The sequence below is a fragment of the Canis lupus genome, chromosome 25 (assembly GCF_048164855.1).
Source record: "Canis lupus baileyi chromosome 25, mCanLup2.hap1, whole genome shotgun sequence".
NCBI lineage: Eukaryota > Metazoa > Chordata > Mammalia > Carnivora > Canidae > Canis > Canis lupus.
The window spans coordinates 34253926-34280301 of NC_132862.1; the positions used below are offsets into that span (position 1 = coordinate 34253926).

General features: G+C 41.7%; 2 protein-coding genes across 5 annotated transcripts in view; one reads left to right on the top strand and one right to left on the bottom strand.

The window, feature by feature from the left end:
• BORCS5 (BLOC-1 related complex subunit 5) overlaps window positions 1–12969 on the bottom strand; it is a 110148-nt gene extending 97179 nt beyond the window's left edge. Inside the window, exons 1-2 of the mRNA XM_072798993.1 lie at window positions 12916–12969; window positions 8541–8612 (exon numbers count right to left, since the gene is read on the bottom strand). The gene's annotated coding sequence lies outside the window, so the exon portion shown is untranslated. The remainder of the gene's footprint in view (window positions 1–8540; window positions 8613–12915) is intronic.
• On the top strand, window positions 7451–25705 carry MANSC1 (MANSC domain containing 1). Of its 4 annotated transcripts, none has more exons than XM_072798988.1 (4): window positions 7451–7570; window positions 12646–12968; window positions 17057–17197; window positions 24242–25705. In XM_072798988.1, the coding sequence occupies exons 2-4, from the start codon at window positions 12746–12748 to the stop codon at window positions 25246–25248; spliced, it is 1371 nt and encodes a 456-aa protein (XP_072655089.1). In that variant the 5' UTR covers window positions 7451–7570; window positions 12646–12745; the 3' UTR covers window positions 25249–25705. The 4 variants fall into 4 exon arrangements, with proteins under 4 accessions (XP_072655089.1, XP_072655088.1, XP_072655091.1 ...); XM_072798987.1 differs by lacking the exon at window positions 7451–7570 and adding an exon at window positions 7882–8113; XM_072798990.1 differs by lacking the exon at window positions 7451–7570 and adding an exon at window positions 7926–8076.
• Window positions 25706–26376: the final 671 nt, after the last annotated feature.

A 26376-nucleotide genomic window follows, 5' to 3' on the forward strand; every position in this document is an offset into this window, starting at 1 on the left:
GGTGTTTTTTATGCTTCCCACTGGATGAACAGTTCATTCTAAACCGAACATTGTAAATGTTCTCAACTGAAGAATGAACATATATGTAGAATATAGCATCCTATTCTCTCCTGGCCTGCAAGGTCTCTGCTGAAAAATCTGTTCATCGCCTTATATGAGTGAAAATTTGTTTCTCTCTCTGCTTTAAAAATTCTCTTTGATTTTAGGTAGTTTTAATTATAACATGTCTTGGAGAAAATGGTTTAGATTGAAATTTTGGGTTGACCTATTGGGTTCATAATCTTGGATATCCGAATTTCTCCCCAGGTTTGGATTGTTCTCAGCCATTATTTCTTTACATACACTTTCTGCTTCTTTCTTCCTCTTTTCTCTTTCTGGGACTCCAGTGATATGTACATTATTTCTCTTCATGGGGCCCAGTAAGTCCCATAGGGACTTTCTTTATTCCTTTTCATTCTTTTTTTCTTCATGCTTCTCTGATTGGGTGACTTTAATTGATCTGTCTTCTAGTTTGTTGATTCCTTCTTCTGTTTGGTCAGCTAAGCTCTCAGCTCTGTATTAAATGTTTCCATTCAATCATTGTATTTTTCAGCTGCCCACAAGCAGCTGAAAGGCCCAGGCTGTCAGTGTGCTCTTCTGTGGTTGCACTCTCTCCCTTCAGGCATGGGCACTGCTGTGGAGCCTGGTTATGGGTATCAGGCAGGTGGTGTGCAAGTGTGCAGCTGGAGGGACTAGCTCTGAGTGCACACACACACAGTGCACATCAGCCACAGAGATCTAGCTGTTGCACTTGCACAGCTGCAGAGGCCTCGGCTGGATGCCCTTGTGGTTCCTGGCCTGGGCTGAGGGTAGGAGGGAGCAGCGAGAGACTGAGAGACTTGGGTGGCTGATGTCAGTGAATATGAATGCCTATGAGACAAAAGCTGGTGAGATCTGCAAGGGGTCCCTGGCAGTTGTGCTTGTCATTGGTGTCTTTAGGGGTAAAACCCGCTTGGTTTGACTACAGAGCAAGGCATTTTGAACCTTGATTGCTCCCATTGCATAGCACCAAGGAAGACCTTGTTTCTAGCAGTCTGTATATGTCTATATGTCTCAGCTTTACCAGTGCAGTGAGACTGAGGCAGGATCTTTGTGCACTCTTCTGAACGTCTGGGGAAGCTGGTCACTCACTCTGCTCTTCCTTTCCTGGCAAGGAGAACTCTTTCTAGATGAGAGGTTTCCTCTTGGTGCTGAGCAGTGCTGTCTTGATGGGATGATGCAGTCAAAATGAAGCTATCTTCTTCCTCCTCCTTCCCATGTGTGATTATTCTTGTTTGTTGTACTATGTTGCTGACATTTCTTAAATGGGCTCCAGAACTCTCCCAGAGCTGTTTTTGTTTGTGGATGACTGTCTAATCGTTGATCTTTTTGTGGGGACACAGGCTGAGATCTCTTACATCACCATTTTTTTTCCACGGGGTAAATAAAATGTATATCCATATAATAGAATATTATTTGCCTCCCACCAACAAATGAAGTGCTAAAATGTACTGCAACAGGTATAAGCCTTAAGAAACATTATTCTGTTGGAAAAGATCCCACCACAAAAAGATCACATATTATAGATTCCATTTATATAAAATATCCAGAAAAGGCACTATAGACACAAAAATAGATTAGTGGTTGCCAAGCACCTGAGTGGCCCAATTGGTTAAGTGTCTGCCTTAGGGTTGGGTAGTGATCTCGGGGTCCTGGGATAGAGTCCCATGTCCAGATCCCTACTCAGCGGGGAGCCTGTTCCTCCCTCTTCCTCTGCTCCTCCCCTGGCTTATGCTCTTTCTTGCTCACTCTCTCAAATAAATAAATCTTAAAAAAAAATAAATAAAGGAGCACCTGGGTGGCTCAGTGGTTGAGCATCTGCCTTCTGCTCAGGTCATGATCCTGGGGTCCTGTGATCGAGTCCCGCTTTGGGCTCCCCACAGGGAGCCTGCTTCTCCCTCTGCCCATGTCTCTGCCTCTCTCTGTGTGTCTCTCATGAAAAAATAAAATCTTAAAAAAAAAAAGATTAGTGGTCGCCTAAAGCTGAGGAGGAGGGGTGTGGAAGGGAAAAGGGGGAGTAACTATTAATAAGTATAGGGGTTTCCTTCTGGGAGTGATAAAAATGGTCAAAATTTATTGTGGTAACAGTTGCATAACTGAATATATTAAAAACCAATGGATTTATAATTTATTTCTAAAAGATTTTATTTATTTGAGAGAGAGAGCATGAGCAGGGTGGAGGGGCAGAAAGAGAGGGGGGAAGCAGGCTCCCTGCTGAGCAGGATTCAATGTGGGGCTCAATCCCAGGACCCTGAGAACATGACCTGAGCTGAAGGCAGACACTTACCCTCCTGAGCCACTCAAGCACCTTTGAATTGTACAATTTAATTAGGTGAATTGTATGGTATATGAATTATATCTCGATAGCTGTTATCAGAGAAAGGATATAGAAATACAAAATGTCTTCATTCCTTGACTCAACTTTTATTGGTAGTCTATAATGTGCCAGGCATTTGCTAGAGGTTAGGAATAAGTGATCCAACAAGACCTAGTCCTTAGCCTTAGGAAGCTTACAATCTGGTGGCAAGAAAATTAATTGGGGATTTATACTTCAAGGATTCTCCTAGAGGGGCTACACTATGGACTTTAGAGGTAGAACACATTTGGAACCAATGCCTTTTAGCACCTTTAAAATCATTTCCCCATGAACAGCAACCTGTGTGACTTATACACGCAGTAAGTAACAACTGAACAGTCATTTGGGTTTTTTAAGGCACTTTCATAATGAGAGGGAAACAAAGGTGAGAGAAATTGGAGCTTAAATTAAATCTCCTTGCAGCTTGCCTCCCAGTGACAGAGACCTGAAACATGCAGAGTATGACCTTCCATAAGGACCCCATGGCTGCTTTTATGCCTTTATGTTTATGTTTTATTTAAGACTAGAAGTAATCTTAACTGCAGCTGGCCCCTCAAGGTCCTAAAGGCCTTGCTTCCAAATTCCTTAGAGACTTACGCTATTCCCTAACCCCCGCTAATTAAAAAGTATGTAATCAGGGGCACCTGGGTGGCTCACTGGTTGAGTGTCTGCCTTTGGCTCAGGTCCTGATCCTGGGGTGCTGGGATGGAGTACCACATCAGGCTCCCCACAGAGAGACTGCTTCTCTCTCTCCTTTTTTTTTTTTTTTTTGTATATATTTTTTAATTGGAGTTCAATTTGCCAACATATAGTACAACACCCAGTGCTCATCCCACCAAGTGCCCCCCTCAGTGCCCATCACCCAGTCACCCCAAACCCTTGCCCACCTTCCTTTCCACTACCCCTTGTTCATTTCCCAGAGTTAGGTGTCTTTCATGTCCTGTCACCCTCTCTGATATTTTCACTCATTTTCTCTCCTTTCCCCTTTATTACCTTTCACTATTTTTTATATTCCCCGTATGAGTGAGACCATATAATGTTTGTCCTTCTCCGATTGACTTATTTCACTCAGCATAATACCCTCCAGTTCCATCCATGTCAAAGTAAGTGGTGGGTATTTGTCGTTTCTAATGGCTGCGTAATATTCCATTGTATACATAGACCACATCTTCTTTATCCATTCATCTGTCGATGGACACCGAGGCTCCTTCCACAGTTTGGCTATTGTGGACATTGCTGCTATAAACATGGGGGTGCAGGTGCTTCTCCTTCTGCCTATGCCTCTGTCTCTCATGAATAAATAAATAAGATTTTTAATAATAATAATAATAAATTTTTAAAGTATATTATCAGTCACTACTCACAATCCCGCTGCAGCTCCTTCTGCCCATGGGTCCTATCCCCATGCTATAATAAAATCACTTTTTTGCACCAAAAAGGTCTCAAGAATTCTTTCTTGGCCGTTCGTTCATGAACCCCAAAACTTCCAAATTTCATCAATAATATTGACCCTGTATGACCTGCCTATAAAGTAGATAACACCTTCTTCATTTTGCATAGAGGTTAAGGAGTTTATTCTTTTTTTTTTTTTTTTTTAAAGATTTTATTTATTTATTCATGATAGTCACAGAGGAGAGAGAGAGAGAGAGAGGCAGAGACACAGGCAGAGGGAGAAGCAGGCTCCATGCACCGGGAGCCCGACGTGGGATTCGATCCCGGGTCTCCAGGATCGCGCCCTGGGCCAAAGGCAGGCGCCAAACCGCTGCGCCACCCAAGGATCCCAAGGAGTTTATTCTTGATTGCAAAGTTAATAAGTAATAAAACCAGGATTCAAATTTTCTGAAACTCCTTATGCATCTATCCATTCCAGACTAGCTCCTCCTCCCATATCTCTATATTGCCTGACACTCCAAACAGCCAGTCTCCTACGCCGTAAATCTGCTTATCTCTACCACCACCTCCAACTACTCACAAGTCTGGAGGGTCTCTCTCCTTAATTTCTTTTCTACCTCCATACCCTAGTCAGGGCCTCCTCACTTCTTCTATTTCTAGGAGAGCAGAAGGCCTCCGGCTTCACCTCCTTCAATCCATCCTACATATGGCTGGCAAACAGAATTTTTAGAATATTAATAAGGTCTCTGGACCTGCCACTGCCCTATAAAAACCTTCAATAACTCCCCATGGCTTCAGGACAAAGTTTCAAATTTGGCATGTGAGAACTTACTTGCTCTGACCCCAGCCTTTCTTTCTATTACATTTGCATACAGAAAAAAAACTCATGCCAGTCAGAATAAAATTCTCTGAATACTCATGCCATTCTCTCTGTCTGGAATATTCAGCTCTTTTTCCTCTACCTTTGGCTAACTGAACTTCATCCTTCAAGGTTAACTTACAGTTGATAACTATGTCCACACAAATCCTACACATGGCTGTTCATAGCAGCTTTATTCATGATTACCAAACCATGGAAGCAACCAAAATATCTTTCAGTATGTGAATGTATAAACAAACTAGTATATCCAGACAATGAAATGTTATTCAATGCTAAAAAGAAATGAGCTATTAAGCCATGAAAAGACAGGAAATGTAAATGTATAATACTAAGTGAAAGAAGCCAATCTGAAAAGGCTACGTAGTACATTATTCCAACTCTATGACACCTGGAAAAGGCAAAACATGGCAATAAAAAGACCAAATGATTGCCAGTGACTTCCAGGGTTTGTGGGGGGGTGGAGGAATGAATAGGCTGAGTACAGAGGATAGTTAGGGCAATAAAAATACTTTGTATAATCCCACAGTGGTGGATATACATTATTGCACATTTGTCCAAATCCATAGAGTGTAATACACTAGGAGTGAACTTAAGGTAAACTATGGACTTTGGGTAATTATGATGTGTCAGTATAGGTTGATCAGTTGTAGGAAAATGTACCTCTCAGGTGGAGGATGTTGTTAATGGGGAAGGCTGTGCATGTGTGGGGGCAAGGGGTATATGGGAACCTTCCGCTCAATTTTACTGTGAACCTAAAACTGTTCTAAAAAAATTAAAGTCTTGGGGTGCCTTTGGCTCAGGTCATGATCTCAGTGTCCTGGGATCCAGTCCTGCATCGGACTTCCTGCTCAGTGGGGAGCCTGCTTCTCCCTCTCCCTCTCTTTTTTTTTCTCTCTCTCTCTCTCCCCCCTAAATAAATAAATAAATAAATAAATAAATAAAATCTTTAAAAATAAAAAATAAAAATTAAGGTCCTTTAAAAAAAGATTAAATTTTTCATCTCCTCCCAGAAGTCCAGATGATGCATCCCTCTTCTGAGCTTCCTTAACGTCTTCTATCATAATATTTATTCTTTTTTTTTTTTTTAAAGATTTTATTTATTTATTCATGACAGAGGCAAGGAGCCTGATGTGGGACTCGATCCCAGGTCTCCAGGATCAGGCCCTGGGCTGAAGGCGACGCTAAACCGCTGAGCCAACAGGGCTGCCCTATGTTTATTCTTTACACAATAATTGATTTGTCTGTCTTGCCCTTTGTAAGCATCTTGAAGGTAGGTCTAATGTCTTGGGGGTCTTTAATTTCCCCCTGCAAGTATTTAATACATATCTTCTGAATAAAATACTTAAAAAAAAATCTGCTTTCATATAAATGGGACTTCTAAGGCATCAAGAGAAGAGGATCAAGGATCTTTTCAGGGCAGCCCTGGTGGCACAGCGGTTTCGCGCCGCCTACAGCCCGGGGCCTGATCCTGGAGGCCCCGGATCCAGCCCCACATCGAGCCCCACATCGAGTCCCACATCGAGTCCCACATCGGGCTCCCTGCATGGGGCCTGCTTCTCTCTCTCTCTGAATAAATAAATTTAAGAAAAAGAATCTTTCCAGACAATGAGACAAAAAAAGAATTTTATTTCTACCTTAAACACCTAGTTCATACCAGCAGAAAAATTTCTTTAACTATTTTCATCAGCGTCCTCTGTTTGCTGTCATAACTGAAAAAATAACATGTCACCTCAATGATGGGTTCATTGTATAACATCCTAAATCTGAAGCTTCTAAGTGAAGGAAAGGTCTACTTAGTGACTAACGGTACTGTCCTGTGAAGGGACACAAGGAATGTGAACTTTCCTGACCTAGATCCTCAAGTATATCACCCGCAGAAATAAAACGTATTGTTTACATCAGTTTTTTGCTGCAACAGGAAAATTACTCCCATATGAAATCACTGTGGAGTTTCCTTTACTTTGGTAACTCTTAAAAACCAATTATTTGCAACATTATTGTAATTCGGGAGTAAATCATCCTCTGGATGCAACTGGCAAGAGTCCGTTTCACACAAAGGACTTTTGTTCACACCTATTCTCAGTCAACATATGCCTTTGATTAGCTATTGGTTAAAACCAGGACAGCTGTATCAGGCCTAAAATAATAAGCTACAATTGCTTAAGGCTTTAGGTTTGAAAGCTCTTCACACCAACCAGCTGGAGATGTCTAACGTTTGGACCTTTGGCAAGTTAATTATCAGTGGTTTGGTAAAGTTGCATCTGTTGGCAGGTATACAGAGGTGGGGGGTGAGAATGCATGGATCTGAAAACACACTTTTAGGGGCACCTGCGTGGCTCAGTGGTTGAACGTCTGCCTTTGTGATCCCAGTGGGAAGTCTGGAAGTGGGAAGTCTGCCTCTGCCTCTCTGTCTCTCATAAATAAATAAATAAAATCTTTTTTTGGAAAGTAAGGAAAGAAGGAAGAAAGGGAGGGAGGGAGGAAGAAGGAAGGGAGATAGAAAGGAAGAAAAAGAAAGAAAGAAGATAGTTCTGTAACCTATGCCCTAGTAGTTCCTTTCCATTCCTTCACTCGACAAATATATTTTAAATATTTACTGAGTACCTATTACATACTAGGTATTATGCTAAATCAGGGGATATGTTTTAATTACTGTGGCAGGCATGGTTATTTTCATTATTAGCCTTACTTATAAAGGGTCAATCCGGGCGGAGTCCGGTGCCTTGGCTAAGGCTTGCCTGGCCTCGTATTCACCTGGAGAACTGCCAACTCTAGTTAAGGACCCTCTGCGCGGCCCGGTGCACACAGGATTCCCATGAGCAGCCTCGGGCTGAAAGCACCGTGAAATCCTGAGCGGAGAAACGGTGCTAAGGGAAGGGAAGGGGAGGGGAGGGGAGGGGAGGGGAGGGGAGACCCGGGCCCAGCGGGGGGAGGCGGACTGTTCTGTCTGGCTCGATTTTCCTCCGGTGACCTCGCGCTCTGAGGCCTCCAGGAGCGGGCGCGGCTGCAGACCTGCGGTCGGTCAACCTGGGGGGGCGGGGGGGGGCGCAGGGGCAGCTGCGGGGCGGGGGCGGGGGCGGGGCGCGGCGGGCGGCTCCTCCCGGGCTCAGCGCGACCGCGGGGCGCCTGGGGCCACCGCGGGGAGGGGCTCCGGGGACCGCGCTCCCAGCGGCGGGGAAGCAGCTCCGGGTTGCGGCAGGAACGTGCCCTTCCCCCCGGCCGACTTTCGGCCGCGGCAACGGAAGCAGGAACTGGCTCAGCGCGCAGGCCGGGGCGGGCGGGAGCCGCGGAGCATCCCTGTCGCCCTCGCCGAGAGCTGCGCGCGGACCGGCCGCTCCCTGCCCGCGAGCGCGGGGCTGTCCTCGCCCAGGTGGGACCCGCGGGGCCCCGGGGCCAGTCGCTGCCAGGTAAAGGCGTCGCCGCGCTCCCCTCCAGGCGGACCGCAGCCCCCCTCGTTTCCTGCGCCCCCCTCTGCCTCTCCCGGAGCGCCCGGGCCCGGGCGGGGGGGGTGCGGCCGCGGAGCCCTGGGGGCATCTCCAGGCTCGCGCCGCAGCACCTGTCGCAAACGGCATTGGCTCCACGTCGTCATCGGGAGAGGCACGAGAATGCTCAGTAAGCGACATGCATCTCCTCAAAGGAAGGGAGAGAAAACGATTTCCATTATTTGACCCAGTTACGTACAAGTGCATTTTAGTGATGGTAGTAAGCGGGCGTTATGCCCGGGCGCCGCCTCTCTCTCCCACGTGGATCCTTTCCCCCCTCTCTTTCAATAGAATTCAACTTGACTGTGGACCTTTAAGGCCTAAGCCATAATGATTAGAAGAATACCTTTACCTAATAGTTGTTGAGCATCTTTAGCGAGATAAACTCTTCAGTCCCTCTTGCAGTCCAGGCTCTAAAAAGATGCTGCAAAATAAATAAATACATAAATAAATAAATAAATAAATAATAAAAAGATGCTGCATACAGAAAGCCCAGTTCCTACCCCATGCCCCCGCATAGTTCCGGTTTCTCTGCAAGAATTCAAGGAGACATTCTGTCAAAATCCATTCAAAGTATTGACCTGGTTTTCCTCTTTGGGTCCTGTTTGCTTTCCTTGAGGGCTAGAAAAGAGACTTGCAAAATGTGGCAGCATAAAAAGATAACCTGTGCCAGGGTTCTTAAACTGGAGAATCACAGGTAGTATTTAGAAAGTCTGAGAACTTCAGTGGGAAAATTTATTATTTTAGTAGCCTCAAACTGAAACACAGCATTTCCTCTAGGAGGCACACAGAAGCCACAGCAGAGTCAGAGGCAGCTGTAATTTGCCGCCAGTAAGAATCACGGGTGTTTTCATATCATATTACTTATTACACGGATTTCAAGTATCATGTACATTCAACAGTCCTTCAAAATTATGGCAGTTATTAGGGGAACCTGGGTGGGCCAGCCCATTGGGCCTCTGACTCTTGATTTTGGCTTAGGTCATGATCTCAGGGTTGTGGGATGGAGCCAGGTGGGACTCTCTGTGCATTGAGGAGTCTGCTTGTCCCTCTCCCTCTGCTCTTCCCCCCACATGGGCGCTTGCTCTCTCTCTCTCAAATAAATAAAGTCTTCAAAATTATGGCAGTTGTTAGATGCACCACTTGTTCTTTAATAGGCTAATAAAGAATCCCAAAACAAACAAGGGGTGGTGGAAAGGGAGGTGGGTGGGGGTGACTGGGTGATGGGCACTGGGGGGGGCACTTGATGGGATGAGCATTGGGTGTTATGCTATATGTTGGCAAATTGAACACCAATAAAAAAATAAAAATTAAAAAAAAATAAAAAATCCCAAATACCCACAATTATTTCCATTTTTGCTGAAAATGGGTTTAAAATGGGATCTATCTCATAAGAATTGGGAATCTATTGCATTAAGATTCTTGTAAGGATTAAATGACATGACACATGTAAAGTGTTTAGCATAGAAACTGGCACGTGAGAAACATAAATATTATTTGACTTTAAAAAGTTGGACACCAGGACGCCTGAGTGGCTCAGTAGTTGAGCATCAGCCTTTGGCTCAGGGTGAAATCCTGGAGTTTCAGGATCGAGTCTGCATCAGGCTCCCCATGGGGAGTCTACTTCTCCCTCTGCCTATGTCTCTGCCTCTCTCTCTGTGTCTCTCATGAATAAATAAAATCTTTTAAAAAAAGTTGGATACAGCAGCAACGAAGGTATTGGACTTGTGTTGTTACTATATATAGGTAAATATATGCTTTTTTTTTTTTTTTGCTTTTTCACTCTTCTGTTTTATTACTAACTAAATCTATTTACTTATATTAGGGATCATTCTTATTTTTAAAAAATATTTTAGGGCGGCCCAGGTGGCTCAGCGGTTTAGTGCTATCTTTGGCCCAGGGCATGATCCTGGAGACCTGGGATCGAGTCCCATGTCCAGCTCCCTGCATGAAGCCTGCTTCTCCCTCTGCCTGTCTCTTTCTCTCTGTGTGTGTCTCTCATGAATAAATAAAATCTTTTAAAAAAATTTTATTTTTAAGTTATCTCTACACACAACATGGGGCTCAAACGCACAACCCCGAGATCAAGGATTGCATGCTCCACCAACTGAGCCAGCCAAGCACCTTCTGTATTAGGGATCACTCTTTGTGTTGTACAGTTCTATGGGTTTTGACAAACAAAGACGTGTAACAACCATTACAGTATCATATAGAATAACCTCACTGCTCTAAAAACTTCCGTGTTCCACGTATTCATCCCTTCCTTCCTCTGCCTGATAACCACCAATATTTTTACTGTTGATATAGTTTTGCCTTTTCTAGAACATCATATAGTTGACAAGAAGTCATATATTTCAAACTGGCTTCTTTCACTTAGCAATATGCAATTATGTTTCCTCTGTGTCCTTTTGTGTCTTATTAGCTCATTTTTTATATAGAATAATATTCCATTTTATGAATATACCACATTTTGTTTATCCATTCACCTATTGGTTGTTTCCAGTTTTTGGAGGTGATGTATAAAGCTAAATGTGTATATAGATTTTTGTAGGATTTGGTATTGTCAGCTTTTTGGATTTTAGTCATTCTAACGGGTGTATAGTAGTATCTCATTTTAATTTGCAGCTCCCTAATGACTATAATGTTGAGCACCTTTTCACATGCTTATTTGTCATCTGTGCTATCTCCTTTGGTGATGTTGTATGTTCAGATACTTTGCCCATTTTTAATTGGGTCATTTTCTGAGGTTTTTTTTTTTAAGATTTTATTAATTTATTCATGAGAGAGACACACACACAGAGGCAGAGACATAGGCAGAGAGAGAAGCAGGCCCCATGCAGAGCCTGATGTGGGACTCGATCCCGGGACTATAGGATCACGCCCTGGGACGAAGGCAGGCACTCAACCGCTGAGCCACTCAGGTGTCCCCGTTTTCTGAGTTTTAACAATTCTTTGTATATTTTAGCTACTAGTCCTTATCAGATATGTGTTTTGCAAATATTTCTCCCAGTCTGAGGCTAATCTTTTTCTTCTCTTAGTGTCTTGGGCAGAGCAGATGTTTTCATTTTAATGAAATCCAGCCTCAACATTTTTTTCTTTAATGGATTGTGCTTTAGGTATTATATCTAAAGATTTTTCCTATGTTATATTCTAGGAGGTGTTTTCTTTAAAGATTTTTTTCTAAGTAAACTCTGTACCTAACACAGGGCTCAAACTTACAACCCCAAAGATTTTGCTCTACCAATTAACCCGGTAAGAGTCACATGCTCTACCAATTAACCTGCTAAGAGTTTTATAGTTTTACATTTTATATTTAGGTCTTTGATCAATTTTGAATTAATTTTTGTAAACAATGGAAGATTTGTATCTAGATTTATCTTTCTTACAGTAAGATACCTATGGATATCTAGTCATTCTAGCACCATTTTTGAGAAGGCTGTCCTTTCTCCATTGAATTGCCTTTGCTCTTTTGTTAGAGCTCAGTTGATTCATCTATCGTCAACTGACCCAGTAGATCTATGGGTCTATTTCTTGACTTACTATTCTGTTCTATTCTGTTTTTCCTTTCTTTTGGTAGTACCCCATGGTCTTGATTACTATAACTTTATGGTAAGTATTGAAGTTAGGTGGTGTGAATTCTCCAACTCCGTTCTTCTTCAGGACTTTGTTGGCCATTCTGGCCTTTCTGCATTTCCATGTAAACTTTCAAATCAAAACTTTAAGGCATGCCTGGGTGGCTCAGTCAGTTAAGTATCACACACTTGGTTTGGTTCAGGTCACGATCTCAGGGTTGTGAGATTGAGCCCTGCATTGGGCTCTGTGCTCAGTGAGGGGTCTGCTTGAAATTAACTCTCTCCTTCTTCCTCTACCACCCCCCCATGTGTGTGCTCTCTCTCAAATAAATAAATCTTTAAAAAAATCAAAACTTTAAAATTCTTGAGATCCACAAAGTAACTTGCTAGGAACTTTATTGGTATTGCACTGAACCTATAGATCTTCCATCACAGACACTTGTCAGCTTTTAAGCATTGATGGGATAGTATACGTGTTTGTGCTTATTTGTTCTTTACCAAGTTTTTAAGATTGATTTATTTGATAGGGAGAGAGAGTGCACAAAGGGGGGTAGGGGCAGAGAGAGAGGGAATCTCAAGCAGACTCCCTGCTGAGGATGGAGCCCGATGCAAGGCTTGAGCCCATGATCCTGAGATCATGGCCTGAGAAGAAATCAAGAGTTGGATGCTCAACCAGCTGAGCCGCCCAGGTGCTCTTCTTTATTGTTTTTAATGAAAGATTGTCTTGATCTATTATAAAATATATTAAAAGTGAAACATAAAAAAACTTGTTTCTGTTTTAGAAATCATGAATTCTTTACATTGACTTGAAGGAAATGAAGTGTATCTTCACTAGATTTATTAAAGGAAACAAAATTCATTGATGATTTTCTATTTTTGTTCTAGAGAGAAATTCTCTGATCTGTACAATCTTCTTGAAGCAAACTCAGACCAGAGGGAGGATTATCCTTGATGTTTGAAGACTAAGACCAAACTGAAATTTAAAATGTTCTTTAGGGAAGAATGGAGCTTGACTTATACTTTTGTAATAATTTGTTTCCTGACACTAAGGCTGTCCAGCAGTCAAAACTGCCCTACCAAGAGTCTAGAAGATGTTGTCATTGACATCCAGTCATCTCTTTCTAAGGGAATTAGAGGCAATGAACCCATACGTACGTTAACTCAGGAAGACTGCATTAATTCTTGCTGTTCAACAAAAAACATAACAGGTAAGTAATCATCCCTTGGCAACTCTTTATTCCAAGTCTTTTGTGACATCAGTAGCTGGTTGATGTGGTTACATAATTTATACAAGTGATTCTTTATGGAATAGAAATGTGGGTGAAAAAATCACTGGCAAAATATTCCACAAGTGTATCCTTCCCTCCCCTAAGCTGGGTCAAAGTTACTGAGGAGTGTGTCTGTATATTACCCAGGTGTCTGATTAGAAAAAGGTTGAGAACCACTGGTGTTATGTTCTAATGGGTATCTAAGATGTTTTCAATATCTTAGAAACAAAAGTCCTTAAGGGATATGGGAAGTTGTTTGGTCTAACTCATTCATGTGACACAGAGGGAAACAGAGGCCCACAAGTTTGAACCATACCTTTGCATATTTCAAGTTTCAGACCTATGACTTGAAGAGAAACAGTGAAACAGTGATCATTTTTCAGTTATGATCCTAATTCCCTAAATGAGAAATAAATGAATAAACAACAACAACAACAAAAACCACACAAAATTTATTGAGCACCAAATGCCTTTCTGGATGCTGGAGACAAAAAAAAAAATGAATAAGATGAAAAAAATGAATAAGATGGACAAGGTCAGGCAGCCCGGGTGGCCCAACAGTTTGGTGCCGCCTTTAGCCCAGGGTGTGATCCTGGAGACCCGGGATCGAGTCCCACGTTGGGCTCCCTGCATGGAGCCTGCTTCTCCCTCTGCCTCTCTCTCTCTCTGTCGTGAATAAATAAATAAAATTTAAAAATAGGTTTAAAAAAAAAAAAAGATGGACAAGGTCTTGCCACTGAGGAGCCTAGTGAACACTGGACTAATGGTTCTTACCTCACTTATTAGCCAACAAATCATATCTTTTCTCTTATATCTTTACTTTCTTTTCTTTCTATAATGGGTATAGTATAGTAAGAAATATATGTATATAATCTTTGTTCCTGATTCCTGGCACAGAGCTCCTAAAAGCTTTGCAACTTCCTAAGCATAGGAACTTTTTTTGTTATTCATTATAAGCCCCTTTCAACCACAGCTGGGTTTATACTAATGAGATGACTCCTGGTAGCTTCAGGATGGGTACTGGTCACTATAAAGACCAAGGCTTGATTAGAAGTTTGGAACCTTCAGCCCTACCCCCACCTCCAAGTAGAGGAGAGTGGCTGGAGATTGCATTCAGTCACCAATGCCAATGATTTAATCAATTATGCCCACATAATGAAATCTCCAAAAATTCCTGAAATGATAGTTTTAGGGAGCTTCCAATTGGCAAACAGATCCATGTGTCCAGAAGGGTTATGCATTCCAGCTCCACTGGGACAGAAGCTCCTGCACTCAGGACCCTTCTAGACCTTGCCCTTTTACCCTTCATCTGGCTATTCGTTTGCATCTTTTATAATAAACTGTAAGGGTAAGTATAGCCTTTTCCTGAGTTCTGTAAGTAGTTCTAACAAATTATCAAACCTGAGGTAGGGGATTGTGGGAACCAGAATTTATAGCCAAACTGAGCAGAAGTAAGAGTAATCTAGGACCTGATACTTTTTTTTTTTTTTTTTTTTAAGATTTTGTTTATTCATGAGAGACACAGAGAGAGAGGCAGAGACACAGGCAGAGGGAGAAGCAGGCTCCTCACAGGGAGACTGATGCAGAACTCGATCCCCGGACCAGGATCACACCCTGAGCCAAAGGCAGATACTCAACCACTGAGCCACGGAGGCATCCCAGGACCTGATACTTTTTATTATTATTATTATTATTTGAGAGAGAGAGAGAGAGAGAGAGAGAGAGAGAGAGAGAGAGCAGGAGCCAGGGGAGGGCAGCAGGAGGGGGAGAAGAAGAAACAGACTCCCTGCTGAGTGGGGAGCCCACACAGGCCTCAATCCTAGGACTCAGAGATGATGACCTGAACCTAAGTCAGATGCTTAACCAGGACTCCAAGATCATGACCTGAGCAGAAGCCAGACTCTTAACCAACTGAGCCACCCAGGTGCTCCCACTTTCACCCCCCACCTCCAGGACCTGATACTTTTGACTAGCATCTAAATGAGGACAATCTTATGGGACTGAGCCCTTAAACCCATGGAGTCTGATACTAACTCTAATTTGTTTAGCGTAAGAATTGAGTTGAATTGAATTGAATTTTAAGACAATCAGGTGGAGAATTAGTGTGGAAATTATACCATGTATTTGATGTCAGGAAGAAAAAAAACCAAAAACCTCCAGTGGTCTTCTCAAACTTGGCAGTATGTTTTTGGACATTCTTTACGGTATGATTTATGGAAATTCCAGAGATTTAATTTAAATTTCGTTTTTCTTTAAATGTGATCAACATTTATATGAAATAGAAAATCATCGGCAAATGGGACTGAATGCTTTGTGAGTGCCTACTGGTAATACAGGAAACCTTGCATTTTTTTTCAGTTCCATAATGGGTGTTTAGTAAGAAATGAGGGTTTCCTGCCTTATTATACAAACAAAATTACTGTCACTGCTTTTCTGTAAGCAGAGGTAATTGTGGGTCTCATTTAATGGGTCTCAGACTTTTTCCTCATTTATTGAGCAGTGGTCTTTAATTGCTTAGGGCTCAAAAAAGCACTTTGATAATTTGCTTGTAGCCACAGATTCTAGAAAAATGCCTATAAGTACAAAGGACACAAGATTTTTACATACAACTTGCATGAGGGGAGGGCTTAAGGACCCTCCCTTTTACCTATGTGCCCCTCAAAAATGGTATTGTAGAATTATCCCATTTCTGGGAAGGGAAAAGCCTAAAGTGCCTTTTTTGTTGCCTGGGTGGTAGAGAGAGATATGATAAGACCTCTGCAGAAGTTCACCAAGTCTTATTTCCAAAAGTGGAAGTCAAGGTTGATCCTAACCATTGCCTGATTTAAAGACATGGTGCTGATGGCCAATTATGCAGGGTTTCTTTCCCCAGCTTTACTGAGATACATTTGGCATATAACATTGTGTAAACTTAAGATATGTGATGTGATGTGATGATTTGATGCATGTATGTGTTATGAAACAATTACCAAAACAAGGTTATTTAGTACATGATTAAGTGTGTGTGTGGTGAGAAAGAGCATGAATTTTTAATAATTAGCCTATATGCTTTTTAACCTTCATCCTGATCAGAGGTGTACTGATCCTTCAAGGGTCAGAGGCCAAGAAGTGTGACTGTACTAGATTGAGGCCAAAACCAACCGTAGGCCATGATGAATAGAAAGAATAATAATATTGGGCATAAGAGGAAGAGAAAAAGAAGCCAGAAATAAAAGTTAGAGTGAAAAGCCAGAAAGGAAGGAAAATAAAGAAGCAGAAATGATAAAGACGAGTAGCAATGTGAAGGAAAAAAAAATCAAAAGAAGAATGGTATTGATAAAAGTAAAAAATAGACTTTGTGTTCCATAAACTACTCAGATCCTTTGTGGAAGGAAGCATGATAGTTTGATGCTGAATTTAGTGATTCTCCCCAAGAAAGCCAGACTCATGTCTTCATAGGTGTCTGAGATAGGTGTCTGCCTTTGGGATAGGAGAAATTCATGAAATCATTAACTTAGATCCATTTAAGTCCCAATTCAGTTGTGGGTTGTGTAAAGATGGTAAAATCAGTATTTCTGTGTATGTTTTGATGGATATTTTAGAAAATGGAAGGCTTATATAAAGAATTAAGTGTACTATTTAAAGTAGGTTTTGCCAGGGGCTCCTGGGTGGCTCAGTGGTTGAGCATCTGCCTTTGGCTCAGGGCGTGATCCTGGGGTCCTGGGTTCGAGTCCCACATCGGGCTCCCCAAAGGGAGCCTGCTTCTCCCTCTGCCTATCTCTCTGCCCCTCTGGTTCTCTCAGGAATAAATAAATAAAATCTTTTAAAAAAATAAAATAGGTTTTGCCAGAATTACCTTAATTCAGATTTTTAAACCCAGTGTCTTTACAAATTGCTTTACGTGACTAAGGAAGAGGAAATGAATCAGCGGTCAGCAAGCAAGTGAATAATATGAACAAAGGTGTTTGTGTTGGACAGCAGAATAAATAATTGCCTACTCTTTAGAATATCCTATTTCAACATAATGCTTACAAAGCCTTTCATTGCAGGAGACAAAGCATGTAACTTGATGATCTTCGACACTCGAAAAACAGCTAGACAACCCAACTGCTACCTATTTTTCTGTCCCAGTGAGGAAGCCTGTCCGCTGAAACCAGCTAAAGGACTTATGACTTACAGGATACTTAGAGGTAATAAAAACTTTGTTCTTTTTCTTTGGCAATTGGAATTATTTAAGGACGTGGTTCCTGTGAAAGATTTTCTACCAAAGATCTAAGTAAAACTACCAAAAGTGGTCATAAATATAGAGGCACACCAGAAAACTCTCATGATTTAAGGTTCAGTTTAGTTTAAACTTTAGTTTAAACTTTAGTTCAAGTTTCCAATGAAAGATGTCTGAATGTTAGTGTTTTGTGTTGTGTCGCTTTTGTTTTTACCTCCCTGAGATAAAAGGCACACAGACCTTTCATGACAACATTTTGAAATGCCTCTTTAGAACGATGTTAAACAACACTGGAATAAGATCTCCAGGGCCCAGGGAGATTGTTTTCAAAGACCTATGTGGGTGTATAAAATTCCAGTATATTTGTCTTTAGGTTCCAATTATTTTATAATAACATTATCTGAAATCAAACACTCTGGAGCTTATTACCCAGACTTGGAGGGAAGTTCATTCAAGAAGTATTTACTGTGCATCTACCATGTGCCAAATTCTGTGCCAGGCATTGGAAATATAGTCTTCCTACTAAGCATATTTGTTCAGAATACAGAAAATAAACAACTGAAGAATAATATAATTATTTGAAAGACACCTGGGTGGTTCAGTGTTTGAACGCCTGCCTTTGGCTCAGGTTGTGATCCCAGGCTCCTGGGATCAAGTCCCTCATCAGGCTCCCCAAAGGGAGCCTGCTTCTCCCTCTGCCTATGTCTCTGCCTCTCTCTCTGTGTCTCTCATGAATAAATAAAATCTTTAAAATATATATATATATATATATATATATATATATATATATAATTATTTGAGTATGTCTTGGTGAGATTTTGGCTTGTTGGTTTTTCAGGAAGAAATGCTTTGGTATCAAATTTCCTTTTATTTAAACTGTAGAAAGTTTTTGTCATTACACCCTTGGCTATCAGTAGTTTTCTATTAGTTTATTTACTCAATAAACAACAGATGTTATTTAGCATCTCCTATTTGCCAGACATTTTTTTCTGCCCTAAGAACACAAAAATATAACAGTAAACGTGAAAAACAAGGTCCTTACCTCTGGAACTTATGTTTTAGGAGAGAGACAGTAACCGTCATAAATAAATAATCAAGGAAAAGTAGTCACTAGTGCTGTGCAGATGAGCAAAGACGATGTAATAGATGATCACGAGTGGACCCTCTTGATTAGGTGATCAGAGGAAGCATCTGTGATGAAGTAACCCCTCAACTGAGATTTGAACAATAAAAAGATCTGGGAAGACCTTCAGGCAGAGGAAATAGCCCATTCCAATATCCTAAGGCAGAATGGTTTTGGAGTGTTTGAAGAACAAACACCCCAGTCCCAGCTGGCTGACTCATAGTGAACCTCATAAAGAGTGAAATGCAACAGGTTTGAAAAGCACAGAGATCACATAAAGCTTTGCAAACCAGGGTAGGAAGTTCTTATTTGAGGTGTGTAAATGGGAAGCCCTTGGAAGTTTTTGAGCAGGCACTCAGGTAATGTGTTTTCAAGGTAATTTCTCAAAGCTCACTGCGACTGTTCTACTGGGGGTAGACAGCAATGCAGCAGCAAGAGAAGTGGATAGGAAGTGGGGGCAAGATCCAAGTGAATGACCATGGCATTATGGATTGGGGAGGTGGCAGAGGAGGTAGAGAGAAATCAATATACAGATGTTTCAGAGGTAGCATTCACAGGCCTTGCCAGTGGTGTGGAGGATGACAACAGGGAGGAGAGAAGCACTGAAGTTGAATCCTAGTTTTTGACTTGAGTGTCTACATGGATGTTGTTGGCATCATCTACTGAGCTGGGAAAGGTTTATGGAGACTGGTTTTAGGGTTGGGACAGGGAATGCAATCAAGGGTTCTCTTGACTGTATTATGTGTGAGGTACTTTGGGGAATGATACTGCCCAGGCACCCTGGGCAGAGACTGCTTTGTCTCCTGGGTGAGCTTGTGTCTGAGTTTTGGTTAATGAACCAGATGCATCAAGCATTTCCTTAAGCAGAGGCATAAAGCACAAATTATTTGTGCACATTCTTCCTAAGTAGTGATATAAACCCAAGTATAAGAAAACTTGCACAAGGTACAAAGTTTCAGTTTTGCAAGATGAAGAAAGTTCTGGAGATGAATGAGGCTGATGGTTGCAGAGCAAAGTAATTATACTCACAAAGAGAGTGATAAATTGCAGGAACAATAATGTAAAATAACATACATGTACAATGTAAAATAATGATTTTTAAAAAACACTAAGCATAGAACAAATTAGGCTTCTTAAAACAATCAAGACCAGGGTGCCTCGGTGGCTTATCAGGCTAAGCATCTACCTTTGGTCTCTGGTCATGGTCACAAGGTCCTGGGATTGAGTCCCTGCATCAAGGTCCCTGCTCTGCAGGGAGAGCCTGCTTCTTCCTCTCCCTCTGTCTGCTGATCCCCCTGCTCGTGCTCTCTCTGTCTCTGTCAAATAAATAAATAAAAATCTTAAAAAAACACAACACTTAAGACCTTACTTTCTGTGAACGGTGTCTTTTCTTGACCTTTTGGGGCTTCAGTGGCTAGGATGGCTGCCCCCGATCTGTGTGGCTCCTTCACTTCATGCCCATATATATTTCATCTTGGCTAAAAACTTTGGAGGCTACAGTGTGGTGTTGATACTTCTTGCTGTTCCTCTTTGATCACCTGGAATATTGCATTAGACAGCCAAGAGTGGTATCTAGCAGGAAATGGATATTCCCACTCTTAGTTTCCAAAGTGGTCAGGGCTCAAGACATTGATTGGAATACTTGGTCTTCTCTTTCTGGAATTCCCATAATATGGAAGTTGGACCATCATGTTCTGCCTCTGTTATCCCTTCTCACTACCTCTTCATTCTGTCCCTTCTTCCATTATCAGTGTGCTTCCCTATGTGTGGCTCCTGTTTCATAATCAAAGCACAGTATTGTGAAAATTATAGGTAATTTACTCCAGTAATTCTACTTCCATAAAACCTAAAGACACAAAGCTAAAACAAGAAAAAGCTATTGGTTTGAAGCTGTTTATTGCATAATTAGTTTAAGGAGTGAAAAACTAGAAGCAGCATAAATGTCCAATTGCCAGAGAATGGTTGGGTGTATAATATGATGGATCCACTTGAAATAATAGGATGCAAATATTTAAAAATAAGGTTGAGTACATAAATAAGCAAAATTTAAGGTGAAAAACACCCAGTTGTTTTTCAATGACATGAAAAAATTTAACTTTAAGGTATATGTAAGGTATAAATGTGAATAGTTGTTGGGACACAATGATAAAAATTATAGTTGAATTTGTTTTATAATTTTCATAATACTCTGTAGTATTGTTGCTTTTATAATGCACGTGTCAAAAAGGGAGTGTGTGGTAAAGATTCTCTCCAATATAAATGGGAGATAAGGGAACTTGGCATGTATGTAAACCTTTCCAACAGGGGGGTGTGAAGGTAGTAAGGGGAATTAGAATCAAACAGTTCCTGTGGCAGCCACCAAGGGGCGCCATCAGTCCAGAGCCCAGATCAATATCTCAGAGCCCAGGGCACCAACCCTGGACCTAGTAGTGTGCAGCTGACTTTATATCTACAGGATGTTTACAATTTATGTTTGTAATTCTATTTATGATATGCCCGTGTTGATAGATTAAGATTCCCCATGAAAATAAATTATCTGCTTCCTGTTTAGAGAGAATTTTGTTTTTTATTTTTATTTTTTTAGAGAGAGAGAGAGAGAGAAATTAAATAGATATTTCTTTGGTGGTTTGTTTTCAGATGAACTGCATTTCCTATATCTGGTTAATATTTACAGACCAAAAGTTTGAAAGATGCCAGAGCACTGTGTTCATTCTATTAAACCATTGTAACTTGGCATTATCTTTTTTTTTTTTCCCCCCAGCTTTGTGGTATGTCATTTCTACCAAGGACTAGAGTAGGGGACCTCAGGGAGAGAATCAATTGGGAGTCTGTTTGCTCAGTTGGTTTTCAAGTAATAGTTAGCCCTTAAGTTTTTTATTTCATGAAGTCACTTGAAAATGAACTCAAAAGAGATATTGAGGGAACCCGGCTGTTTCAGAGTCCCCTCTAGCTCATCTATGCATGAGAGAGGAAAGGTACCACACCCCAATGGCAAACATCAGTGGGTGAGGTGAATGGAGCAGGTGTAGAGGATCCCTGGGTGGTTCTAAGATCTTTGCCAATAGATGAATCTTATCAAGAAATGGGACTAGCCCTAGCCTTGTTTTCTTTATGAGCTTGTGTTCTTGAGAAAGAAAGCAGCTGTTTTGGTCATTCTTGTCAATGGCTTTAAATTCTGAGTTCGTATACATCACAGAGCATTTTCTTAACTGGTCTTTTTTTTTGAAACTTTATTATTTTTTTAAAGATTTTATTTGTTTATTCATGAGAGACACACACACACACACAGAGGCAGAAACATAGGCAGGCTCCATGCAGGGATCCTGATGTGGGACTCAACTCTGGGACTCCAGGATGAGGACCTGAGCTGAAGGCAGACGCAACCGCTGAGCCATCCAGGTGTCCCCCTTTTTTTTTTTTACTTTAAAATAAAATATGTTGAGTCCTGTTCTTTTTTTTTTTCTTTTAAGATTTTATTTATTTATTTATTTATTCATGAGAGACAGAGGCAGAGACATAGGCAGAGGAAGAAGCAGGCTTCCTTTGGGGAACCCAATGCAGGACTCAATCTCTAGACCCCAGGACCACGACCCTAGCCAAAGGCAGATGCTCAACCACTGAGCCACCCAGGCATCCCAGTCTTGTTCTTTTTTACCAAATATCTGATACTATCTAAAAATATATGTGCTAAAAAAAAAAAAAATATATATATATATATATATATATAGGTGCTGTTTATCTCATGGTGATGTTATATCTGTAAATGTGGTATAACCTGCAGCAGAAACTCTTTTCTTCAGCATTGTCAGGGGAGAGAGGAATTTCAATCATCCAAATTCTATTCTGGAGTAAAGCACTGTATCCTAGAGAAGATGTCTGCAAACTTTTTCTCTTGAGGGCAAAATGACAAGTATTTTAGGCTTTCCAGACCAGTATTTTAGGCTTTGTGGGCCTTATGCAATCTGTTGTACCTACTCACCTCTGTCCTTATAGTATGTAGTACCCACAAACAATGTATAAAAAAATGGTTACATGCCAATAAAACTTTATTTGTGGACACTGAATTGTGAATTTTATGTAATTGTCATGTGTCACAAAATATTATCCTTTGATTTTTGTTGGCCATTTAAAAATGTAGATCCTAGCTCACAAGCCATACGAAGAGAAATAACTAGCCAGGTTTGGCCCTTGGGTCATAATTTGCTCATCTCTGTCCTAGATGGATTAATAAGTTATAGTTTTTTTTTTTTTAAGATTTTATTGATTTATTCATGAGAGACACACAAAGAGAGGCAGGGACATAGCCAGAGGGAGAAGCAGGCTCCCTCTGGGGAGCCTGATGTGGAACTCAATCCCAGGACCCCAGGATCATGCCCTGACCCGAAGGCAGACACTCAACCACTGAGCCACCCAAGTGCCCTTTATTTATTTTAGAGCACACATTTGCAGGCATGCAGGGGTAAGGGCAGATGCAGAGGGAAAGAGAGAATCTCAAGCAGACTCTGTCCTGAGCCCTACACGGGACTCCATCTCATGACCCTGAGATCATAACCTGAGCCAAAGTCAAAGGTCAGCTGCTTAACAGACTGAGCCACCCAGGCACCCTGGTAAGTGACAGTTAAGGGACCTCTTTGTAGTGTGAAGCTTAGAGTAGTCAAACATATTACAAATCTGAGGCTGCCTCTGGATCTGTTCGTTAGCAGAGATGCGAGGAGAGTCTAGTTCAGAAACCGGCATTGAGAGGAGTTCAAGAAGAGAAGAGGAAAGAGAACAGGAAAGAATGAACCCATAAACACTATGGAATTCCTTTTCTTCCTTCCTTGTGTTTTCTGCAGTTTAAATCTAAGTGAGGTGATTAGCCAAGTAGCGACAGCGTGATACAGAGCCATTTGACTGATCATTCCCTGCCCCTAATGGCTCCATAAAGCCTTTCCAGTTTGGGTGGTGATGAACGGTGTGTGAGATGAAGGGCACGATTCTGAGCTTGCTCTTCCCCCTTGAGGAGGATCTGAGGCTGGTTCCCCCGCAGCAGCACTCAGAACTGTGTGATTTTCTGCTCTTTCTTGTCAGCACTGTGGCCATCCTAATTTCAAATATTGGTTCCATTGTCCTCAGACTCTAATAAGACATTGGCTCTGAAATTTTAATCTTTGAGGGTCAGAATGAAATCTCTCAAATTGCCTTCCTCCCCAGAGTGTGGTGCTGAAACCTGTTTTTTGGTTGGAAAATGTCATCAGCCTTCTGCCGCGGCCTTGGGCTCTGTGCCCCAGGAGGCCAGACCTCCCTTCCTGGCATCCTCCTCCTCCTCCTCCTCTTCCTCCTTCTCCTCCACTGTTGCAGGCAAATGTCTGGGATTCTGTGTCCTCCCTTGTTGCCTAAGGCCCCTACTACTACTGTTCTTGCCTGTGGGCCACCCTTGCTGTGAGATCTCTCCTTGGTGATTGTCAGTTTCTGGGCTGTCATGACAGTCTCAGGGAGCCCCCTCTCTGCCAGTCCTCTTCCTGCTGTGTCACCCTGGCACAGCTCTCTTCCCTGGCCTTAGCCCCTTACACCTAACCTCCTGCTGCTGGGTCCTGAGCTCCTCTTCGCTCCCTTGCTCTGCTCCTCCCACCTCTTCCTGAACTCGCCTGGTCCTCCTCCACACATTTCTCCTCTGTCCCATCCCTCTAGAAATAAACCACAGCATCTGGTAGAGAGGCAGTGTCATCAGATTCTGATTTAGCAATTTGTATTTTTCCATTTTGCGCAAGTTTCTATGAAATGTCAAGTTTCAACAGTTTGGGGGATTTACTGAACTAGCTGTTTGTCCTTTTTTTTTTTTTTTTTTTTTTTAACCTGCCTTGGCATGAAATATTTAAGTCTCCTTTTAATTTTCTTTACATCTTTCAGAGTTTCCAACTGTGGCCAGAACTAACTCGCCAAGCCCAGAGTTAACCCGAGAAGATTCTCTCATCCATGGCCAGTCTTCAAGGAGAATCCCTCCCACAACCCCTGCTGTGACAGGTTATTCAAAGCCCGCTGATAGCTTCTGGAGAGATGCATTTTCTCAGAAGTTGGGATCCTCAGATCATTTGGAGAAACTAGTGAAGATCGGTCAAGCGAGTACATTGTTCCCTGTTTATAAAGAAAAAGGCCATCCTCAGAGTTCACAGTCTGCCTCCAAACAAAAAATAGCTCATCCACTGCCTAAGCATGTGACAACACTCCCCACAACAGTGCCCATTGCCTCTCTGCCTACCACCTCTGCCCCTCCAAAGCCTGCATTTGCCTCTCTGCCTACCACCTCTGCCCCTCCAAAGCCCCCAACCACCAACGCTCCCATGATACCTTCCATGACTTCTGAACCAGAAGTGGCCACCTCAGCTCCATCCCTAGCCCTGGGCAAGTCTCAGCCCCCCACAATCCTCTTGTCTACAATTTTGACAAGTGCTGTGGTCACACCCAAAGCTAGACAAGCTACAGCAGCAGTTTCAAACACTGTCTCTGAGGCACCCATGGACTGGAAGAGCCCCCCAGAAACTGTGACCTTTCGAGAAATTTCCATTCTAACTTCAGACACAGAGGCTGCCTCTAACCCTCCTACACTTTCTTTGTCAGCTGTGGATTTTTCTGCTACTACACTGCCTACATCAAATGTGGATTCTTCTGCTACAGATAAAGCTGCTTCCCAGAAGGATGAGAAGGCCAAACCAGGGGGTTCCTCCCTGAACAGTGTTCCAGAAAGTCAACATGGCCTTCCATTTGAAAAATGGCTCCTCGTTGGAACCCTACTCTTTGGTGTTCTGTTCCTAGCCATAGGCCTTGTCCTCTTGGGGAGAATGTTCTCAGAATCCCTCCGCAGGAGACGTTATTCGAGACTTGATTATTTGATCAATGGGATTTATGTTGACATCTAAGGAGGGAACTAGATATCTTTTCATTCGTGTAGTTACTAGTAGCCCAAATGCAGGACTCTGTTGACTCGCCCATTTTAGCAGGATTTCTGAAGTGTTTTGAAGACAAATGCCCCCTACCATTTTTATTTTTTGCTTGGTTTTTGAAGACAAAGGGAGAAAGGAAACAAATTAGGTAATTTGAGTGATCTATCTCTAAAATATTCACTGAAAACAAAGCTCTACCTAAAGTAATAAAGCATAATTGGCATATAAATTCAAAAATGACTGGCTTTTTGCAAGGAAAAGTGGTTATGACTTTTAGGCTCCAGTTCATTAACATTTCTGGTTCCAGATAAAGTCAACTGTTTATGATATTAATTCTAACGGGTTTACTTTCCTTTTTATATGAATTCCAATAAAACTTATTCCAGATGTATTTCCTTCCAATTAAATATTTGAATAAATCTTTTGTTACTCAGTAATGTTCTTATAAGTGACACATCCAGCTGGATAACTTTCAATTTATTCCCACCAGCAAAATGATTAAATGATGAAAATATGCGTTCTAAGTTAAAATTAACCCCCCTCCCCTTTTCCCTCAGTGAGTAAAGAGGTTCCTTTGGGACAATTCTAGCAGAAGATTAGCCTACATGGAGACAGTGATAAATAGCCAAATCTACTTCGAGTCCATTCTAATTAACTACCTCCCCCCCACACACACACATAAAAGTAGTATAGGAATTTTCAAAACTTCATCAAGTTTAGAACATAACAATGATATTTATAAATCCTTAACCTAAATTTCACCGACAGTCAATTTTGGCTTCATTTAGAACAACATTGGAAATAACAGGTAACACTTGACATTGCTGTTAAATGATTACCATGCTGTAATTTTTATGTGCACTAAAATTTTTTATTTATTTTTAATCCCAGTAGAGTTATACAGTTTCAGGTGTACAATAAGTATGCTGTAATTTTTATTGATTATTGATATGTCTGAGAAATGGCTTTTAATAAAAAGAGTTTGCCCAATGAGCTACAGTGAGGTATCTAAGGATCCAGGAAACTGCCTGGGTCAGTTTGACACTTCAGTCTCTGGGCTTCAGTTTGCTCCTCTGCAAAACAGGAAGTTGTCCCTTTCTAGAG

Coding starts and splice junctions, on each gene's coding strand:
- MANSC1 (XM_072798988.1), top strand. CDS start 12,746: ATGTTCTTTAGGGAAGAATGGAGCTTGACTTATACTTTTGTAATAATT. Junction 12,969..17,056: donor TTCAACAAAAAACATAACAG/GTAAGTAATCAT, acceptor CTTTCATTGCAG/GAGACAAAGCATGTAACTTG. Junction 17,198..24,241: donor GACTTACAGGATACTTAGAG/GTAATAAAAACT, acceptor TACATCTTTCAG/AGTTTCCAACTGTGGCCAGA.